Source organism: Mus caroli, chromosome 9, assembly GCF_900094665.2.
Source record: "Mus caroli chromosome 9, CAROLI_EIJ_v1.1, whole genome shotgun sequence".
NCBI classification, from domain to species: domain Eukaryota; kingdom Metazoa; phylum Chordata; class Mammalia; order Rodentia; family Muridae; genus Mus; species Mus caroli.
Window position 1 is genome coordinate 3,709,617 of NC_034578.1, and position 16,687 is coordinate 3,726,303.

The 16,687-nt window shown below is 41.4% G+C and overlaps 1 protein-coding gene across 1 annotated transcript; it reads left to right on the forward strand.

Moving 5' to 3' along the window:
* Positions 1 to 9,351: 9,351 nt before the first annotated feature.
* On the forward strand, positions 9,352 to 14,994 carry LOC110302562 (interstitial collagenase B). The gene is made up of 6 exons (XM_021173365.1): positions 9,352 to 9,450; positions 12,543 to 12,784; positions 12,875 to 13,023; positions 13,227 to 13,352; positions 14,632 to 14,790; positions 14,876 to 14,994. The coding sequence occupies exons 1-6, from the start codon at positions 9,352 to 9,354 to the stop codon at positions 14,992 to 14,994; spliced, it is 894 nt and encodes a 297-aa protein (XP_021029024.1).
* Positions 14,995 to 16,687: the final 1,693 nt, after the last annotated feature.

Genomic DNA, 16,687 nt, shown 5'->3' on the forward strand with positions numbered 1-16,687 from the left:
TTGATGTCTCTACCTATGCTCAAGCTCTGCCCAGTGTTGAAGAGTGAGCTGCCTACCTAACGCACTCTCTTGGCTGCCTTCAGATACAGACTTAGAACTCTTGGCTCCTCCAGCACCATCTCGCTCCATGGTGATAGTGGACTAAACCTTTGAAACCAAAATCTGACCCCAATTAAATATTTGCCTTTTTAAGAATTCCCTTGGCCATGTCGTCCCTTCACAGCAATGAAACACTATGACAGACCCAATAGAAATTCCAAAACAACTCAGGCTATTACCAATGTGATTGGCTGCTCTCCACAATCTGATGTGAAGACCCTGTTGCTGAAGACAGCATCCACATAATTCACTGACCACTGAAAAGTTCAACTGATGCTTTCCTAGGGCCTTGAATCCTATTGACTGGTCTTCATTGTACTAGAAGGTACTGTGCACACTAACAAAGGAGAAAGCCAAACATCAACTCAGCTCCAAACCCTTTGATCTACAATGGTGATCTGTCTGCATGATATGCTGGCTTANTAGTGACACAAGTATCAGTGGAGTAGCCAACCATAATCTGATTGGATTTAATGTTCACTCCTTGAGAAGGAACTCATGTCTGATACTTCACTGTGGCCAAGAACTTGAGACCAGACAGANAATGGACCTAGGATTGAACCAAACACTACCATACTGCTAAAAGAAAATAGTAATAAAATGACTCCTAATGACATTCTACTATATCCATAGTTCAGTGTCTCAGTCATCATCAGCGAAGGACTCTTGTTCGGGAGTTGGGAGTNGGGAACTAATAGTGAATACGACGAGTGAACAATGTNCAGAGTGAGGATTTTGAAACACTTATTTCTAACTGGGATGTCTCCATCAAATCCCTCCCCTCAGGGATNAAGGACCTATGCATGCGGAAGAGGAGGCAGAAAGATTGTGAAANCCAGAGGGGATGGGTGACATCAGGGAAACAATGCCTTCCAGACTCACAGTATGAACAGTATGAACTCACCAAGACTGTGATAAAATACAGGGAGCCTGCATAGGTTCAAACCAGATGGTGCCCAGTGCTGAGATGGAGAAGTAACCAAGAAACAACCCCCCAGTTGATAATTGCTCCCAGAGGAAAACTAGTTTCTCCAAGGGAGCCACACTAGATACACAAATCACACATAAAGGTAGGCCCCAGGCCCAGCAGTAGATATCCAATACAAAATGAGCTCAATGGTATTGTTAGAAATATTTAGAGGGTCTCATATTACTCTGTGTGTGTGTGTGTGTGTGTGTGTGTGTGTGTGTGTGTGTGTGTGTGATGCTTCTTTATTTTTCTTTCTATTCATTTTCTTTTTTCCTTGTTTGTCTTTTTTGCTTGACTGTTTTCTTAAGAGGCAGGGAAAGAGTGGAGTTAGAAGGAAGGGTGAGAGGGTGGGGAGAGTATGAGGGAAAAGAACCTATGTTCAAAATATATTCTACGAAAATAACCTTATTTTAAAAACAAAATAAAATAACAAGAGCATCTTAGATGCCACCCACCTTTAACTGCCCCTGTCCAGCTCCTGTTGGCAATGTTTTCCTGTGTTCCTTGCCTGAGCTGAGGTCAACCCACTGAAGCCTTATCATGCCCACCTACACTCCATCTGATGTCCATGAAAAGGTTTGTCTTTGTGAGCTCCTCTGTAGCCTCCCATAAGCCTGAAGCAGGCTAAACCAGAACTTGATCTTGCTGCCACTAAGGAGATTATCTAGGGTGGAGCCTTCCTCCCTAGATCACTCTATTGTTCTGCCACTGCCATGTTCCTCTTCAAGATACTGCTACCTGCTGAGAGGCCCCAGAGCTATTCCAGAGACCATGCCCCTATCCTGCATGTCATCACCTGTACCTGGTTCCAGGCTCCAAGGATGAATTGGCGGGAATGCCCCCACCCCTTTTATAAAGCATGTCTACCATTAAAAATTTGAACCTTGAGCAGCCTAGCATGTCTTGGTTCCATTATTTCTCAACCTGCCTAGGCTCCCTCTTTTCTTCCAGATTCCAAGATGCCTTCCAGGCTCGAACCCACACATGTGAGCCGCTGGCCAGCCCCAACAATTTGGCGAACCAACTAGGGGCTTGGGAAAGGTAGAGGACATTTGGAAGAAGCACTGCTGGTTTGGAGCTCCATGGAAGAAGAAACGAATTAAAGAAAAGTTGTACCAGAGAAGGTTGGTATGGGCTAAGAACGGCACTAAACCCCCGTGCTGGATTCACTTAGGTTCAGCAGTGAGCTATCGGGAACTAGGAACTCAACAGGCAGGCAGTCAGCCGCAGCTTCCAGAAGCTTCTGTTTTAGTCAAGAGAAATAATAGGGTTTAATAAAAGGGATTTAATAATCAGGCAGATAGCTGCAGTTGAAAACTGCATCAGGCGGGAGGAAAGTGGTTTTTGAAACTCTCCCAGGGACAGAGAGAAAATGAGGGAATCCCCTCTTATGTGCATGCCGGCCGGTGTCTTTGTTCTGAGTGTCTGTCTTATGTTTTCTGAAACGAACATGTGCTGATTGTGTTGGTTTGTTGTCTGTGTTTCATCCCATGTCTCTGAAACATGGTGCAGTATGAGTTTAGATCCACCTGAGTTTGGTTTCTCTGGTGTTTATAGACAATGGGGTTTTCTGAAACATGTGGTTGGTATTTGCAGCTGTCCCTTCGGGCTGTAAGGACCAGAGGACTGTGGTCAGCAGATGTGCTAGGAAGACCGCTACCTCCTCAGGGGATGCCCTGGGGAGTAGGGAGACCCAGAGACATCTGGCAGTCTCTGGAGATCGGGTCAGAGGGACCAAGTATTGTTTATGAAATGGAAGCTTACCCTTCTAATTCTTTTGCCTGCTCGTGGAAGACAAGAAAGGGTTGCATGTGTCTGGAGCTGTTGGTTTCTGTTTTGTGTGTTTTGTGTGTGTGTTTAGAACTATGTGAAAATTTAGAAAGGTGCTAGTGTAACTGCTTCATTTGGTTTTTTACTGGTAATGTGCTCTGTGTGTCTTCCCAGTCAGCTCATAAGTTATTGGTTAGGATTAAATAATTGTTATATTGGTAACAGAGGGTTAGCCTTAAATTGGCAACTCAGGAGTCTTTTCAAACACATGGTATAGCAGGCCAAAAAACTGGGTCTCCTAAGATACTTTTACTTGAGATAATATTTAATGTGATTCTTATTCTAGAAAGTAGGATTAAGATAAGATTTAAAGCAATGTCTCTTTAATGGAGCATTAAAGCATACACTGTCACGCATTCATAGGTATAAATTGGCAGCCAAATCTCACAATGTAGTAGTGAAGTTTTAATGTTGATTCTTAAGGTGATAAATTGTTTTGAAATTGGGTTTTGCTTTCCCAAGGTAGTAGTTACAATCTAATATTACAAAGAAACTTAGTAGTTCTAAAACCTGTCCTCATTACAGGAGGGCCAAAATGATTGGGTTGGAAAATTTTTTCTTATGTTTGAGTTAATACAAGTTCAGAGCAGCCTCTGGAAAGTTGGCGCAAAATCTCCTTTGTTTCCTAAACTGTGACTAGGAAAGTTCTGAGAACTTCTCCCGTCCCTGCTTTCAGGACAGAATTCCTTTTAGCTGTAAGAGCACCTTTGCAGATATTGTTCTAAATAAAGTTTAAATTCTAAGTTTATAAAAAAGGTCAATCGGGATGTAGAATTTATAAAAGCATTACAATCTGGCTTGCCTACTTCATATAAAGTTATTATAGATTTAAGGGTTTGTTTTTTCCTTTTCATTCTGATAAATGCAAAGATGTTTTGCTTCTAGTGAGCTGTAATCAAGAAGCTAAGAGTTTGAATCTTTCAGTATATATTGTTTCCTAAGTGGAAAGTATTTTATTAGCTAATGCCTCTCAAGGGCAAGGCCGAAGTGGCATTCACCTCATAGCACAGTTTCAGCAACCTATTAAGCCACTCTGGTGCTAACAAAAAATTGTAAGGTAAATTCATATATTTTAGAATAACTATAACAAAAATGGTGTCTTAAAAACCTGACTAAGGGTCTGTTCCTTGTTCCAAACAGCCATTAATTTGGTTATTACAAAATATTGATGTTTGATCTATTGCATACCATCATTTTAAATAAAATTGATAATCATATCCCAAAGATAAGTTAAAAATTGTTTTTATGCATGCTTCTATATCTTCTATAAATTCATGCATGCATGCATCCCGATTATGTGTCTAAAAACAACCCCTCTATGGGTAGTAAGTAGATGTGAATTGGATCACACACTTATTCTTTTGAGTTTTCTCCTGCTTCAGCACAAATAATTAAATTGTGTGCTGTAGATGGTGTTTTNAAATGTTGAATAATCAAGCTTTATTTGTATCTTTATATATATATATCAGAGCTTACAGTTGCTTAAAATTGTTCATCCCTCAAATGCTATTGATTTTCAAGCTTTCAATTGCTTATGCTACTCATAAGAAAAAATTCTGTTCCTTTAAAAAGACTGTTTTTGGACAGTAAAGAAATTGTCCTGGGTTGCCTGGAAAAGACCCCCAGGATTTGCTTTTGTGTTATAGAGATTTACAAAAAGCTTTAGCTGAAAAAGGATTACAGATAGCTCCTGAAAAGATACAAACTCAAGATCCTTATATTTGGGCTTTAGACTTAGTGATCAAGCTGTTTTTCTCCAGAAGATAGTTATTCACAGAGACAACTTAAGGATTTTGAATGATTTTCAAAAATTGTTAGGTAATATTAATTGGCTTCGCCCTTATTTAAAGCTCACTACAGGGGAGTTGAAACCTTTATTTGATATTCTTAAAGGGAGTTCTGATCCTACATCCCCTAGATCCCTAACCTCAGAAGGATTGCTGGCCTTACAACAAGTGGAAAAAGCTATTGAAGAGCAATTTGTCACTTATATAGATTACTCTTTGCCGTTATACCTGTTAATTTTTAATATGATTCATGTGCCTACAGGATTGTTATGGCAAAAGTCTCCTCTAATGTGGATACATTTGAGGATTTCTCCTAAACACAATATCTTGACTTATTACGAAGCAGTAGCCCAGATGATTATTATTGGAAGGAAGCAGGCACTAACTTATTTTGGCAAAGAGCCAGCTATTATTGTTCAGCCTTACAGAGTAAGTCAAGACACTCAGCTGAAACAACATAGTACAGATTAGTTGCTTGCTCAAATAGGATTTAAAAGAACTATAGACAGCCACTACCCTCAAGATAGGTTGATAAAATTTTTAAATGTACATGAGTTGATATTTCCTAATATGACCTCTTTACAACTCGTACACAATGTTGTTCTGGTGTTTACTGATGGCTCCTCTAAAGGGCGGATGGATATCTTATAAATAATCAACAGGTAATCATGAAGACTCCTAGCCTCTCAGCTCAATTAGCAGAATTAACAACAGTACTGAATGTCTTTCAGTCTATGCATGAGGCTTTTAATATTTTTACTGATAGTTTATATGTTGCAAAATCGGTACCCTTATTGGAGACTTGCGGTACTTTTAACTTTAATATGCCAGCAGGATCCCTGTTTTCACAATTACAAAACATCATTCTTGCCCAAAAACACCCGTTCTATATTGGCCACATACGATCTCATTCTGGTCTTCCTGGACCTTTAGCTGAAGGCAATGATTGTGTCGATAGAGCTCTAATAGGAGAAGCCTTAATTTCAGATCCTGTTGCTTTGGCCAAGCGTGATCATTAAAATTTTCATCTCTCTAGCCAGACCTTAAAGCTCCGACTTAAGATCACTAAGGAGCAGGCAAGAATGATTGTAAAACAATATCCTAAATGTATTATATTATCTCCAGTGCCACATGCCTAATCATATTTGGCAAATGGATGTAACTCATTACAGAATTTGGAAAATTGAAATATATACTTGTTTGTATTGATACTTGCTCAGGATTTCTTTTTGCTTCTCTGCATACTGGAGAAGCCTCAAAAAATTGTAATTGATCATTGCCTACAAGCCTTTAATGCCATGGGATTGTCTAAACTTATTAAGACAGATAATGGGCCATCCTATTCTAGCAAAAATTTTACTTCATTTTGTAAAGAATTTGGCATCAAACATAAAACTGGAATTCCTTATAACCCCATGGGACAAGAGATAGTTGAATGTGCTCATCGCACTTTAAAAAATTGGCTTTTAAAAATCAAAACAGGGGCAGTTATATCCCCCAAGGTCACCAAAGGCACATCTTGCTTTTGCTTTATTTGTTCTAAATTTTTAGCAAACTGTTAAAGGTCAGTCTGCAGCAGATCACCACTGACATCCAGTTACTTCTAGTTCTTATGCCATGGTAAAGTGGTGGGACCCATTTGCTAACTAATGGAAGGGTCCAGACTCGGTCCTAATCTGGGGAAGGGGCTCAGTCTGTGTTTTTTCACAAAAAGAAGACGGAGCTCGATGGCTGCCTGAGAGATTAGTTCGTCAACTAGACACAGATCCTGAATCTTCTAGTAAGTATGACTCTAACTTTGATTATGGCTAAAAATCCTCTTTANCCAAAAAGTTAAATTAAAGCACAGCCTCCACTCCCAGGGAAGCTGTAAGCCTTTCTGCCATTCTCAAAGTCACCTCCCCCACACTGGGAGCTCTAAGTCTAGCCTGATTGTTGCTAATTTGCAATTGAATGGAGNACCTGGACTTCCCCAAAAGAAGCTTTTGTACTGTGCCTTTCACTGTCTAGACTTTGTTTTCAAGCAGGTCAGTCAACTCCCTTCAGCATGCATCCCCACCCCCAACAGCACGCAGGTGGCAGTTATTAATGTTTGTCAACAATTCTAAGTACATACTGTGACTTTGGTCTGATTTGGGAATAAGGTGCGCTATGAGGGCCTGTTAAGTCAATGACGGGCAACCAGATCCCGGATCATACCAATCTAAGACAGGGGTACATGCCAAAAGGCAGTGGTTGTTGATATTATAACACAGAGCCATGTTTGTGTGAATTATAACACAAACTAGCTGCATGTAACTTCCGATGACAGAATTGGATGGTTCGAGAGGATCTGGGATCCTAAGGCAGGCTCAGCCGCCAGCCACCATAATTCCCAGGCAGGACTGTGGAGCATAAATAAATTTTATGGTTCAGTCCAGCTTTTTTTTTTTTTAATATTAATAACAGGGAGGAGATGTAGCCTCCCATAAGCGTGAAGCAGGCTAAGCCAGAACTTGACCTTGCTGCCACTAAGGAGATTATCTAGGGTGGAGCCTTCCTCCCTAGATCACTCTATTGTTCTGCCACTGTCATGTTCCTCTTCAAGATACTGCTACCTGCTGAGAGGCCCCAGAGCTATTCCAGAGATTACCCCCTATCCTGCACTTCATCACCTGTAACTGGTTCCAGGCTCCAAGGATGAATTGGCAGGAATGCCCCCCCCCCTTTTATAAAGGGTGTTCACCATTAAAAATTTGAACCTTGAGCAGACTAGCATGTCTTGGTTCCATTATTTCTCAACCTGCCTAGGCTCCCTCTTTTCTTCCAGATTCCAAGATGCCTTCCCGGCTTGAACCCGGACATGTGAGCCACTGGCTGGCCCCAACACTCCTCTCTCAGTTTCCTCCTATGCTGATTGACTCATGTATTACTCCTCTTAGTCAAGGAAGCTGTATTTAAGTGAAGAGAGGAAATGAGGGCTTTCAAATCTATCCAACCATCCATTCTATCAAAGTATTATTTATCAATAAAGTATTGTTGGATTCTCCATGAGGGCAGACATCCACAAGTGGAAATAGNCCTGAGAAACTAGACCGTGGTGCAAAGATGGGAGTGACACAATGGGGAGCTGACATTGTGGAGCAGGTCAGTGTTTCTCAGTGCTGTATAGTGTTAAGTCCCTTTCAGGAGAGAAGGGACAGAAATAGAGCAGCCTAGAGACAGACCACCTTGTCTCACTAGTGGGGATACAGATGCCTTGACTCAGCACCCACTTCAATTGTACATGAATCATGGGTGTTTGAATGAACATCTTTCAGTACACAGTGATCCATGTATTTGCTATGCAAGAGAGGCTCTGAGAGACCTACTGAATGGATGCGCATATTAGTGCATGTATGAATGAGTGTGGATATATGCCTGCCCCCCCTCTCTGTCTCTCTCTCTGTCTCTGTCTCTGTCTTTGTCTCTGTCTCTCTCTCTCTCTGTCTCTGTGTGTGTGTGTGTGTGTGTGTGTGTGCAGTATCAACATATGTCACCTACCTCCAGTGAGCAAAGACCCTATAATCATACTTGGTCTCTTGCTAGACTGTTTTAGCTGTTACATTTAGACAGATTTCAGAGATGGAGCCTTTTTGTCCCATGATGCTGATAAGCAGAGTCTATGTGAGTCTGCATATTTCCTCTCCCAGCTTACATGAGAATTCTTCTTGGGCAGGTTCTCACAGCCTAATCCTCGATTAAAATAAAGAGAGGCCATGGCACTTTTTCAATCTTGTGGCCATAGTTCTTGAAAGGCAGAAGGAGACCTCAGAAATCCAGTAAATACTCCATGACCTAGAGTTCCAGATGTGTGGGCACTGAATATTGGCTGTCACTCAAGGTCAGTGATCCCATCCTCTGTCCTTGGAGCAAGGTGTGTGCAGACAACCAGAGAACTGAGTAGCAAAATCTGCTTAGAATAGGGGACACAGAGGACTATAGGGCTGGCTCAACTGGGGAAGACCTGGCTGTGCAAGGGAAGAGAAGGTTGAGTTTGATCCGAGAATTCAAGTGAAACAGTGAGACATGATGGTATGTGCTTGTAACATCCCAGAACTGGGAATGTGTGAATGCTGGGTGAGCTCAGAACATGAGAGATCATTTCTAAAACTAAAATGGATGGTTACTTAGGAAGAGAAACCAAGGCTGTCTTCTGGTCTTATGTACATTCACACACAAAACATGTAAACATACATTATACCACATACATACACACACAAATAAACATATTCAAATACATCACACACTCACATACAAACAGTCTCTCTCTCACACCCAGACCCACACACAAGTTCTTGGACTAGGCTGTCTCTAGGGATTTTATAGGCCAAAAACTTTTTCAAATACAATGAGTATAAAAAAGAGACATCAACAGTGTAAATGCTGAAGGCCATCCCTTTCACACATGTAGTCCTGGATTTAATCCTGGTATTGCTGCACCAAACCAGTCTAAATCATCTCCTTGGAGGTCACAGTATCTGATTTCTTCTCTGCATTGAAGAGGATGTTACAAAGCCTGAGTCATATAGCCTCTGGCTTTTTAGAAGTAGAAGAAGTCTTATATAAAGATGGAAGTTCCTGACTAGGATGTTGGAGCTGGCAGGAAGGAGGCCACTGGTGATTTTCCCTGAGAAAAGCTTCAGCATGCATAGCCTTCCTTTGCTGTTGCTTCTCTGGGCTGCCAGCTCATACAGTTTCCCTGTGTTTCAGGATGGACTCCAGAACAATGTGAAGACAGTCTGGGTAAATAAATACTAAATTACATATGAAGTTTTCAGGTTGCATCCTATATTATAGTGTGATTTCATAAATGGGTGGATTTCTATGAGAAATGGTATTTGGCCAAAATGTAACATTCTCAAAAATGTCTATAGTCAAATCTATATACCTCTTTCTGGTTGGGGTAGAGGGGACTTGTGATGGTTTGTATATCCTTGAACCAGGGAGTGGCACCATCAGGAGTTATGGCCTTGTTGGAATAGGTGTTATCTGATTGGAATGGGTGTGTCACTGTGGGTGTGGGCATAAGATTCTCAACCTAGTTGCCTGGAATTCAGTCTTCCACTAGCAGCCTTTGAATGAAAATGTAGAACTCTCAGCTCTGCCTGTGCCATGCCTGTATGGATCCTGCCATGCTCCCTCCTTGATGATAATGGACTGAACCTCTGAACCTATAAGCCAGTCCCAATTAAATGCTGTTTTTTTATAAGACTTGCCTTNGTCATGGTGTCTGTTCACAGCAGTAAAACCCTAACTAAGACAGAAGTTGGCACCAGGGACTGGGGTATTGCTGTGATAGGCCTGACCATGCTTTTATTTGAAAGAATGTGGATTTAGGGACTTTGGATTTGGAAAGCAGTGGAATTCTTTAAATGTGGTTTAATGGGCCATCCTAGTAGGAATATGGAAGACTTTGTTGCTGGGAGTAATTTGAACTGCGTTGACCTGGCCCAAGAGATTTCAAAGGAGAAGAATTTCAGAATGTGGCATAAAGACTGTTTTTATGGTATTTTGGTGAAGAATGTGGCTACTTTTTGCCCTTGTCTGAAAAGTCTACCTAAGGCTAAGGTAAAGAGACTTAGATTAATTTCATTGACAAAGGAAGTTTCAAAAAAACCCACTAGGGACTTTGTTCTCTGGTCAAGTCTCACAAAGTGAAGTTTGAACAAGCATAGCAAGCTTAGAAAGGAAAATTATAAAATATATGGTTTGAGTATTAAAGGCATACCAGGAAGTGAAATGGAGCAAAATCCTTTGTTCTAGGAGATAACAGATTAAGGAAGTGGGACCTTGGGGCAAGATCCTACCCGGGTAAATTTCGATCCAGGCATGGTTGTACACACCTTTAATCCCAGGAGACAGGCATGCTGATCTCTGCATTCAAGGTCAATCTACAGAGCAAGACCCAGGATAGCCAAGCTTAGGCAGTGGAGGATTTGGAAAACAGAAAGCCAGTGACAATGTAATAGTACAAGCGGGTCATGTTCTAATTTCTGCAAGCAGCAGAACTTGGCAGCTTCAGCCATGTGGCTCTGGCTCTAGAGTTAAGATAAGAGAAGGGACTACTTGAACAATCAATGCTGGTTAGCTAAGAAATTAGCAGTGATTAAGAAGAGACCAGCATCACTGAGGCGAAATCTGGGAAGTGTTTTCTGTGAGCACATAGAAGCTATGTTCCAGAGATAGTCAAGTTTGCATTTCCCACTACAGCTGTACTGGTAATGGGAAAGAGTCACTAAGGTGGTACTGGTTTTGAAAGCATGAAGTGGTGATGAAGAGCAGCTGAAGCTTGGCACTGTGAGAGGCCATGAAAGGCCATTAGTGAAGGTGCAGCCTCAGTTGCAGTTGATGGCCCAGGGCTGAAAGGGTCAGACAAAAGATTTGAGGCTTGGCGCCATGAAGAGAGTCTATGAGAGGCTATTGGTGAAGCCAAGTTGGAGTGGAACACCCCAGTGTATTGGAGATGTCAGTACCATGGGATGATCACCGAGAACAGCAGCCGTAGTGGAGTGAGTCAACCTGAGCCCAGAGTGCTACAGAGGGCAGAGCTGGAGAAGTGATGCCAGCCCTTAGGAGGAACCCAAAAGATCAAGTGGAATCCAGGACACTGAAACAAGAAGCTGTAACATTGAAATTGCCTTGGAGACTCAAAGATGTTAAGGATGCCAGAGCCATGGGATACATGCTGAGGAAAGCTGCTAACAGGGAGTGGAACCAGCCCAGGAGAAAGCAGNTTGTTGCAGTCAACAAAGATGAGAAAGGAGTGGAGATCTGAAGACCTCTTTGACATCAGCCATGGACATGCAGAGTTTGGAATTTGCCCAGCTGGTTTCCTGTCTTTCTTTGAGGATTACAGTTAAGTGATTTGATGAATTCCAGAAGAGACCTTGAACTTTGGACTTTTAACATTGTTGAGACTGCTATAGACTATGAGGACTTTGAAAGTTGGACTAAATACATTTTGCATCATGCTATGTTTAAGTATGGCCCCCATAGACTCATGTTTTTGAACAAGTCTATGGGGACCAGGGAGTGGAATGTGATGGTTTGTATATCCTTGGACCAGGGAGTGGCACCATCTGGAGGTGTGGCCTTGTTGGAATAGATGTGACCTGGTTGGAATGGGTGTGTCACTGTGGGTGTGGGCATGAGATCCTCACCCTAGTTGCCTGGAATTCAGTCTTCCACTACAGCCTTTGAATGAAAATGTAGAACTCTCAACTCTGCCTGTGCCATGCCTGAATGGATATTGCCATGCTCCCACCTTGATGATAATGGACTGAACCTCTGAACCTGTAAGCCAGCCCCAATTAAATGTTGTTTTTTTATAAGACTTGCCTTAGTCATGGTGTCTGTTCACAGCAGTAAAACCTGAACTAAGACAGAAGTGGAGGGGCAACTCCCTCTATAAGTGTAGATTTGTAACAGAGTGCAAACCTCTCCTATAAAACTTCATACTTTTCAGTTTTTAATGCTGGGATGGTCTCTGCTCTAAAATAATTAGGGTAATGAGAGTAGGAAAGCCTAATCAGAGCTTGAAAAATAATTCTCTATTTTGGATAAAACATCAGGATGTCATTTTAAAACCATGAAAGCCATTTTTCCTCTTAGATTTTCAATAACTTTAAATATTTATCTATTCCTAATTATGAGTGTGTGTGTGTGTGTGTGTGTGTGTGTGTGTGTGTGTGTGTGTCATGTGTACATTCCCCCAGGTCGAGGCCAACAGAATCTTCAGATCACCTTAGTCTGTACTCTCTGCCAGCAGTAAGTGCTCTTATCTGCTGGACCATCTCTCCAGACCCTAGTAGTTCATTATTGTTACATTTTATCAGAAATACCTGGAAAACTACTACAACTTGGGCAAAAACATGCAAGCTAAAAATGTAAATGGCAAGGAGGTGATGGCTGAAAAGCTGAGGCAAATGCAGCAGTTATTTGGGCTGAAAGTGACTGGAAATTCAGATCCTGAAACCCTGAGAGCTATGAAGAAGCCCAGGTGTGGGGTGCCTGATGTGGCCCCATATGCCATTACTCACAGCAATCCTCGTTGGACCAAAACACACCTGACTTACAGGTAACTAGAAGGAGAGTCACAACGGGGGCATATCTACACCACTGGAACAGAAGGAAACAAGATCCACTGTGTCTCCATGTTTTTTCTTAGCATTTTAAACTACACACCATATTTGCCAAGAGCAGTTGTGGAAGATGCCATCGCGAGAGCCTTTAGAGTCTGGAGTGATGTGACACCACTTANNTTCCAAAGAGTCTTTGAGGAGGAAGGCGATATTGTGCTCTCCTTCCACAGAGGAGGTAAACTCTTCACCCTCACCTTGCCCTTCAACCTCTTCTGCTTTGTAGAAAGAGTTCCTTGTTGAAGCACATTATTGATGTTCTGGAGCCAAGTAGGAAAATAGTATCACAATGGATGGAAGAACATTGACTGTTCAGCAAAACTCTGAGCTACCCAACATGAGAACTAAATGAATCTTTTGATGAATTTTTGTTTCCTGCAGACCATGGTGACCTCTACTCATTTGATGGATCTAAATATCACTTTGCTCATGCTTTTCTGCCAGGCCTAGGTTTGGGGGGCAATGTTCATTATGATCTTGATCAGAAGTGGACCAACAACAATGAGGGTAAGTTGACTCACATTACTTCTTGTAGTTCACCTGGTCCTTCCTAGTTCCTTGCATTGTTGGTTTATTTATTGGACAGAATGTTTTAATGGAAGCAGATAATCTATCACCACTCGGAGAATTAGGAGCACATTGAGAATCCTGGGATTGCAGTATTTTCTAATTACATATCATTTTCTTGGTATCAAATGGGCCATTCTAAAACTTCTCTTCTCTGTCCTACATTCTCTGCATAAAAGCTATGGCTCTTTAGCTTGAGATATCCATGAGACTCCTCCCATTGGGAGTAGGGCTGCCTCTGATTCTTTTTCCTTTGCTCAGGAGCTTTTTGCTCCTACTAAGTTTCTGCATCAAGCAGGGATATGAGGGTTTGTACCTAGTCTCACTGCAATTTGTCCTGTATTCTGTTTTTATCACTGGGAAGCTTGTTGTTTTCTGAAGGAACACAGGAACAATAAGGGAGGTGAGGGAGAAGCTGACAGGAGTAGAGGGTGAGGAGTCTGCAATTGGGATATATTTTATGAAAAAGAATTAAAAACAATAAGATAGAAAAAAAGAAAAATCTGAGGACTGGTAAGATGAGACATCTGAAATCCTCCTTTTGATTCTCAGAATCCATTTGGTGAAAGAAAACTGAGTCCTTTAATTTGTTTTCTGCCCTCCATACAGGCATCCTCAGTACACACTGTGCTTACATGCATACGTGTGAGCATACACACATGCTTACATGTGCTTTTGTGAGCATGTTCACATGAACAAACATGGATACAGGAAACAAAGAAAATAAATTATCTTTTCAAAAGAAAGAAAATGTTGTATGTCAATGTCCTGCCTATGGTTCCAAATTGTCCTTATAGGAATGATGCAATAAAACTTAACAAATTTGTTATTAAATTGGAAGACTGAATGATAAGAAGGTGTTTTTGTAATTTTTTAATTTCACACACTGTGTGTCTATCAGCTTTGTAAATAAGAAGTACAAACTGTTAGCAGAGGTTCATTGCTCCTCTAAGAAGGATCTTGTTCCTGCTCAGGGTTAACATGGACTCAGCTGAGCTGGACCTTAAGTCAATGAGAGCTCTATTGTACAATATAACCCTAGAGTGGCTCTTTATTATTAATAGATGCACACATCCACCATCAGGAAAAGATTGTATATGCATATGTGTAGTTTAAAAAGTGACTAAGAAGATGTGAACATTTACCCTGGAAGATTATTTCCTTACTACGTACCTCAAAACCATTTTAAATAATCAGATTGATCTATTTGTCCTTCCAGATTTCAACTTGTTCTATGTTACGGCTCATGAACTGGGCCACTCCCTTGGACTCTCCCATTCTAATGATGAAGAGGCACTAATGTTCCCCAGCTACACATGGAGCAATAAAGACTTTGTGCTAAACCAGGATGATATTAATCGAATCCAGGCCTTATATGGTAAATGAATCAACCTTAGCTGCACACCCTCCAGGTGGCCTTTCAGAACCATGGAGACTAACTCCAGCTCTCCTCTATTCTTTAGGACCTTCCCCAAATCCCATCCAGCCAACAGATGCAACACTGGATCCATGTAATAATAATCTAACCTTTGATGCTATAATTACATATCGGGGGGAGGTGATATTCTTTAAAGACAGGTAAGATCCTTGTTTTTTCCTGGGCTATTTATTCACTATTATATGCCGCCAATATGGCTCATATGATAATTGTAAAGTATGCGGTAGCAAATGCTTTTTTTCCTCTCTCTTTCTCTCCCCATTTCCCTTTCTCTCCTCCCTCCTCCCTTTCCCTCCTCTCTCCCCTCCTCCCTCTCTCCCCTCTCCCCTTCCCTCCTCTCCTCTTCTCCCCTTTCCCCCCTTCTCCCCTTCCCCCTCTCCCTCCCCTCCCCCTCTCCCTCTCCCTCTCTATTCATCTTTACAACTTATAATGATTCTGATTTTCTATCTGGAAAACTGATTTAAAGATAGTATCACTGTAGGGAAAACCTGAAAATATAATGTCATTTTGTAGATCTGTAAATTACAGCATAGGAAAAAAAAAAAGAGAGAGAGAGAGAGAGTTCCTCTGGCAACAAAATGCTCATGGGTGTTTTAGGAGATATTAGTGGCCTGGCCCCAATTCAGAGTTCTTTTCATGATATCAATCTGAGTGTTGATGAGTAGCATTGTACTTGACCAAAGAAAGTGAGTCTTCTTAAGATTTTTCTGAACAATATATTCCTCTAAGTCCTTTGCTCTATTCCTGAAGAGTTTCTCTGCACTTTTAGAGGCTCAGGGAATCAAAGGGAAGAAGCCATTTCTGGAAGAGTTCTGAGTCCTTAGCTCCTCCCCCAGGCAAAGAAGTGCAGCCAGGATGCATGCATCACCTCCTTAGAAGAGGGGAGTAAAATTCCCTGTCATTGTGTGTACCTGAATGCATGCTGGTCTCCTTCCACAAAGGACCACACTGTGTCCACATGACACCAATTTCTAAATGTCCAGGAAATAGAACATACCTTAGGCTTCCCACCAAAGAGTGAGTGTAATAGAGGGGCTCCACAGCCCTGGGTTCCTCCAGCTTTTCTTCTCAGAGCACAGTTGGTGCTGGCTGGCTATGTTGTGACTTCATCTACATCCAAATTCAGATATTGAGTCCAAATACTTTCTAGGATCTTCTTTACTACTTATGAGAATGAAAGATAAGGTTGGGTCCTGCATGATGGGAAGGTTTGAAATGTAGCCTTAAAGGAAATCTCAAGGGCTGGGAATGCTGTTTAGTAGATAAGCCATAAAAAAGTACTGGGTTTGATAAAATAAAACTCTATGGTTTTCTTTAAATTTTGTAGTTAAATTACAGGGTTATTCAATTTCATTTTCATTTCAGCTTTAGTTCTTTAACATTTCAATCAGCTTTATGTTTATATTTTCTTGGGTGTCACTTAGGTATCTATTCTCTTTAAGAACTTTCTCCTTCATTTAATTGAGCTGTTTCTTTGATTCTTCTTTAAACACCTTTATTCTTTTTTTTTTCCATTTTTTATTAGATATTTAGCTCATTTACATTTCCAATGCTATACCAAAAGTCCCCCATACCCTCCCCCACTCCCCTACCCACCCACTCCCCCTTTTTGGCCATGGCATTCCCCTGTACTGGGGCATATAAAGTTTGCATGTTCAATGGGCCTCTCTTTCAAGTGATGGCCTATTAGGCCATCTTTTGATACATATGCAGCTAGAGACAAGAGCTCCGGGGTACTGGTTAGTTCATATTGTGGTTCCACCTATAGGGTTGCAGTTCCCTTTAGTTCCTTGGGTGCTTTCTCTAGCTCCTCCATTGGGGGCCCTGTGATCCATTC